Raw genomic sequence first — 5,778 nt, 5'->3', positions numbered from 1 at the left:
CTGGCGTCAGCGTGTTGGGGTCAGAAGGGCAGCAGTGTAGGAAGCAGATACATTGCAGCCATATGTGTGCCAGCTCAGTTTAGACAGAGCAGAGCTCTGGTTTCTGACGATAGAGTTGAGTCCGGCTTTTCGGGGGCCTTCAGGCTTGACTTGACATTTGTTTTGATTCAATAAGCGTGTCTAGGTTTCAGACTCTGACTTGAGGATAACCAACCCGTGTAACTATGTTGTTAGAGTTTACAAGGGCGCCAAACCTGAGATTTTTGCTCTCTCTCTCTCTCACACATGGCAGGTTGCAGACACCACAGCCCACCTCTGCGGTCTAGGCTAAGGGGATCCCCACACTGAGAACAGGAACCTCCTGGAGAGCTGGGTCTCTCCCGCCTCTGTCTCTGCCTCGGCCCTGCTGTCAACACTCTCTCTCTCCCTCTGCCCTCGCTCCCTCCGCCAGAAGTCGCGCCATTCATCCCCTCATCCAGGGACATGTGCTGCCCACGTGTGGTTGGCAGCACACACACACACACACACACAGTCTCCACACAGGCCGTGGGGACGGGAGGGGGGCAGGTGCGTGCAGGTGTTCCGCCCGTCGCTCAGCACAGAGGAAACACAGACCTGTCTGCACGTCCGGGCACGGCGCGCGTGCACCTTTCTGGTCCCATTCGGAAACTGTCATGCCGCTTTTTTCCCCTTTTGTGCTCGCTCAGACAAATGTGCCGTCGACGAGGCACACGCCTTGTAAATGAGCTCATCAAAGGCTTATTGTGTCGGGAACAATAGCGGCGCACGGCTTTCTGAGTCAGCTGTGGGGTCAAATGAGAGCAGTTTGTAGCTCATAGTTATCTGTAATTATGCATTGATAGTGGACTATGACAGACCATAATACATTCAGCGACACAGACACAAGAACTGCATTCTAAGACAAAGCTTTTATTTACACATAGTAATACAGTTCAAAAGGCACATATTTGGCTTTTGGGGTTCATATAAAAACATACTCATTTCTGGGCCATTTGCTAGAAGATACACTTAAACTCTACTATAAAAATAATTGGTTCAAATGTCATGTGTCTTTTCTTTAAAAAAATATCTTGAAATGTAGGACATGAAAGCACAAATCCCTTTTTTCAAGAGGATCATATCAAAATATTTTCACTTGGGAAAGGGTCTTTGGTCCAAAATGAAAAAGTTTTTCACTGAATTCCCGGGTGTAGTGTCAGGTTTAGGACCAATGTGTTTGGAGTTGGAGAGAAAGCACTTTGGTGAGCGGGTGAAGAAACGAGGGGGGTCGAGGGGTGAGGAGCTGAAGGGTGAGGAGGTGAGGGGTGAAGAGGAGAGGGGAGGGTGAGGAGAGGAGGACTAGGTCACCTGTCGTGGTCAGAGCTACCATCTCTCAACACCCTGCCTCCACAGTGCACCATGCAGGCAGCTGTCCCAACACTCACAAGGCTGTTCCAATGCATGCATGCAGTGTATTTGGAGTATGGTGAGAGACGACATCCACGACACACACACACACACACCAGCAGCTGCAACATGGCCGCAGTCCCGGACCGGCCGGCACCAAGGGGTTTCCTGGGAATTAACTCCATGTCCAGCTGCCCCACACACACCCTACACCACACACACCCTGTGTTACACTTACACACAGAAATATGTAGTATGAAACATTAAAAACATGGCTATGGGTTTTGTATGAAAACAGTATAAAAAAAAAATGGAAGGCACTTTAGGAGTCGATAAGAACTCGATTAGACACACATTCCTGTTTGTAACAGTGCAGCAGCAAAGCCGCCGAGGTTGACTGCGTCAAGAGCAGGCCCCTACTACCAACTTTCGGGTGGGCCATTGTCATCAAGTGCACATTACAGAAACATATGCATAGACATTCACCCCAGGGCCTCTCTGGGGCAGGGGGGGGGGGGGGGCTGCCAAACAGGATGCTGGACCCTAACAGAGGTACCTGACCCCCCCACCCCGACCTCAGGGTCCTAGCCCCGGCGAGCTCAGCACCGGCGCTACGAGGCAGGGCAGCATCCAGAGGCGTTGTGCTTGTGCAGCAGAGACATGCGGCTGAAGGTCCGAGAGCAGGAGCCACACTGGTACTTCTTCACCTCCGAGTGGGTCTGCAGGTGGGCGCGGAGGTTGGAGCGGTCGGCGAACGCCCGGTCACAGTGGTGGCAGGAGAACGGACGCTCGCCTGGAGAGAGAGAGAGAGAGAGAGAGAGAGAGAGAGAGAGAGAGAGAGAGAGAGAGAGAGAGAGAGAGAGAGAGAGAGAGAGAGAGAGAGAGAGGTGGGGGTTAGCGAGACCGTTAGCGATATGCAGGGAAGAATTCTAACTCACAAGACTTGAAAAGGCCTTCCAGTCACAATATCTCATCTATCCCTTATTCCCCCCCCCCCCCTTTCTAAACAGGTGACTGTGAGATCTGCTGATTCAGATTCTAATGACAGGCCTTTTCACGCATAAACAGAGGGCCAGAGATAAGATGGGCTCCCTGCAGAGCAACATTTGTTTACACCTCAGGAGACAACCATGAATATCAATGATTACCCCAATCACTGCCCTCTGCCTATTGCACAAAGTTACGTCTGTTACCACTGGCTATCTGCTAGCTTCAACAGAAAAAACAATGAGTTATTAGCATATAGTCTATTCAAATAGATAGAGGAGGCTAAGTAGAAAAATGTCTTACTGTGGTACTAGGGCATTGCAAACAAACCCAGGTGACGATACACATTTTATATAGGACTTTTATATGTATTTAAGGTGGTTATTCATGTTTAGCAAGAACTCCACTGCACCTGAACCTAAAGGTAGTTTAAGGACACTCACCAGTGTGTGTGCGTATGTGTCCTCGGAGCAGCCAGGGTCTGGAGAAGGCCTTCCCACACGTGGTGCACACACAGGGCAGGGTGTGAGAGCGGATGTGCATCTTCAGGGCCCCCAGGCTGGTGTACTCCTTGGGGCAGTGTTTGCAGTGGAAGGCCGGGCGGGGGGAAGCGGGGCCGGGGAGGGCGGCGGAGAGAGTCTGGACCCGGCCGGCGGCGCGGGGGCGGTGAGACAGCTGGTGTCTGGACAGGGCCGACGCGTTGTTGAAGCTCTTGCTGCAGTGAAGGCAGTGGTGGATGAGGCGAGGGGCTTCGGGGCTGGGGGGGTCGGAGGTGCGGCCCCCCTCGTCCTCCTCCTCCTCCCCGCTGCTGCTGGGAGGGGAGCTGCTGAGCTCCAGGGTCCCCAGGGGGGAGGAGGACAGGGTGGGGGAGACAGGGCTGATGGGGGAGACGGGTGAAGGTAGGGCGTCCATGTTGAAGACCATTCCATTGGAGAAGCAGGTCATGGCAGAGCAGTCGTCCCTGGTTGGAAGTTCAGCGATGGGATAGCGCTCCGGAATCACTGCTGAGGGGGAAAGAGAGAGGGAGATAGTCAGGTGGTTTTTCCCTTCCATGGTCAAATAATCGAATTACACAGCTAACTTGTTTTCATTCTCAGTGTCCAGTTACAGTCAGTGTGTGTTGTGTCTATTCAGCATGGCCCTGACCCAGCAAGCTGATTCCATTAGCAAATTTTTCAATTTACCAAGGAAACACTTTTCACCTAGGGACTAACAGTTGACCCATGGTCAAAACGGCACTGAGAAAATGTTTATATAGATATGTATCCTACAGCGGTTTACTGTCCGGTGGACATTGATATCACCTCACATTATACACCGACTATAGCGCCTAATTGCTGCTCATTGACATAAGCTCGCATTGGTGGGGCATGACTATGAAAGTTAAACTGCTTTACGTTGATTTGTTCCAAACCTCTATCGCAAACACACTGCATTCTTTTGAAAGACATTATGAATGTATTCGTGTCCCGCTGCATGACTTCAAAACTTTAAATATGTGTGGCCTACAGATGTTGTAAACTTGGGAATTGCGGGTGTGAACTTACCAGCTTGACTCTCCAGTTCGCTGTAATTTGGCTTCTTGTTCGTGAAATATTTTTTTACAAGAAATGAACGAGGCATGTTGAAACTCCTGTGATAGTTTATGAGATGAAGAATATTGTAGACTCTCTGGCAGGGTGGAATCCCAAGTCGAGCCGAAGAATGGGATGGGCACAGACGAAATTAGGGTAGTCAGACTTCAGCACACCCACGAATCCTGTTGTCCAGGACTCCAGTGTCCACAGATGACGTTTATCTCCCGTGATACATATAGCTGGTGTTGTTCACCACCTTTTGCTTCATCGACCAGACTGTTTTAGGAATATGGGCTAGTTGACTCCTCATATAGCCGCTGATGGAGCGCGAGTGAGCCAGGGTGGGCGGGGATATCTCCACCCAGGACACACCCCACTGCAGAACGCCCACAACTAGAAACAGTCGCAAGGCCAAAAAATGCTGTAGGCCTAATTGGTAGAGGAATACAAGTCATGTTGATGGCTGGCTGTCGGAGCACATTCCAAAGCAGCTTATGCGAGTATTGTAATGCCCTCTTGACACATCTTTACATTGACGACCATAATTTATTTTGTGTTTAAATCCACCCGCCATGGCTTCAAAGTGACATAAATACTCTTTTCATATTCGTAAAAGTTTGGATTGATAATAATTCTAGCCAGGTACCTGAATAATTTCAACAAATCTACTAACTTTAATTAGCATGTGTTTGAAATAGCCAGCGTATAGCCATGACAAAGCCTACTTTAAAATCAATCCATAGCGCCCTCTGTCGGGATTCTGGTTAAATTCGAATTTGATATGGGAATATTAATCATAATGCAGTCACGTAATTAACTAGGTCAGTGAGGCCAATGCAGACAACCAATAGTTCATTGGCGATAACAAGACAATGGATGTTCTGTCTATTCGTGACATGAAAGATGAGATGTTGGCATACAATGAGCCTCTGTATGCACGTAGAACTTTGTTATTAAATGACTCAACTCGCGTTGCGTTTTACACGCACAAAGCAGCATTTTACGCACCCACAGGAGATGGAGGTTTTATTAATGTACCGAGGACAAGCGCACCGTTCTCTTCCCTCCTGACGTACAAAGGAGCATGCTCTCTATTCATGCCCTCCACGGTGAGACCCAGCGGGGACCCAGTCGGTCCCGATGAAAAGGGGCGCTGTTCTCCCGCATATGGCCGCAGCGGGGAAAGTAACGGAGCTGACAGGAACAATATGATGATGTAAACCCCACGTCCTAAAACGAAGTGCCCAAGGTGCTGTGAAATGCATCGAACCGAGTCGACCCCCCCGAGGTTCACATAGTGACTCTAGTGTGGCCTTTTTAATGGTGTCAAGAGTAGGTAGGATAAAACGTTGTAGGCAGGGTTAAGTTCGATACTTTAATTAAGTCTGCCAGTAGTAATTTAATTTAAACCAATGCCACCGCCTTTAGCATGCAAGTTGTTTTTGTGACAGTTCATTTGGGTGCCCACCACTGTACCCATTACTCTGGAATGTAACGGCCTTAAGTGGCCCTATTTAGCATTGCGAAAAAGGGTCAAATGCCCTTATGTGACCGGTTGAGGGAATGAGGGGTGTGCACCTGTCTAAAGACGCCATTGTTCCGGCATGTTGGAATGTCACGGCATGCCCGAAAGTTCACACGTCGTTAGAGCGCTCGTTGACGCCGACGCCGGGCAGACTGGGGGTCAAGCGAGGCAAGGCCGCTGTAAAAACAATAAGCAAATAGAAAAGACATATGCGACTGGTACGAACCATCACGTATAAAACAGACGTGGAAACGTGGCCTATCTGTACCACGTTGATGTTGT

At 49.6% G+C, this 5,778-nt stretch overlaps 1 protein-coding gene across 2 annotated transcripts; it reads right to left on the bottom strand.

The window, feature by feature from the left end:
- Positions 1-948: 948 nt before the first annotated feature.
- snai1b (snail family zinc finger 1b) lies at positions 949-4,193 on the bottom strand. 2 transcript variants are annotated; one of them, XM_067240230.1, is made up of 3 exons: positions 3,942-4,193; positions 2,838-3,398; positions 949-2,200 (listed from the first exon to the last, which is right to left on the bottom strand). In XM_067240230.1, the coding sequence occupies exons 1-3, from the start codon at positions 4,015-4,017 to the stop codon at positions 2,019-2,021; spliced, it is 819 nt and encodes a 272-aa protein (XP_067096331.1). In that variant the 5' UTR covers positions 4,018-4,193; the 3' UTR covers positions 949-2,018. The 2 variants fall into 2 exon arrangements, with proteins under 2 accessions (XP_067096331.1, XP_067096332.1); XM_067240231.1 differs by having other exon boundaries at positions 2,838-3,395.
- Between the last annotated feature and the right edge of the window lie 1,585 nt (positions 4,194-5,778).

Source organism: Osmerus mordax, chromosome 7, assembly GCF_038355195.1.
Source record: "Osmerus mordax isolate fOsmMor3 chromosome 7, fOsmMor3.pri, whole genome shotgun sequence".
Classification (NCBI taxonomy): Eukaryota; Metazoa; Chordata; class Actinopteri; order Osmeriformes; family Osmeridae; genus Osmerus; species Osmerus mordax.
The sequence above is the reverse complement of the archived record's forward strand: the minus strand, read 5'-3'. Positions and strand labels throughout refer to the sequence as shown.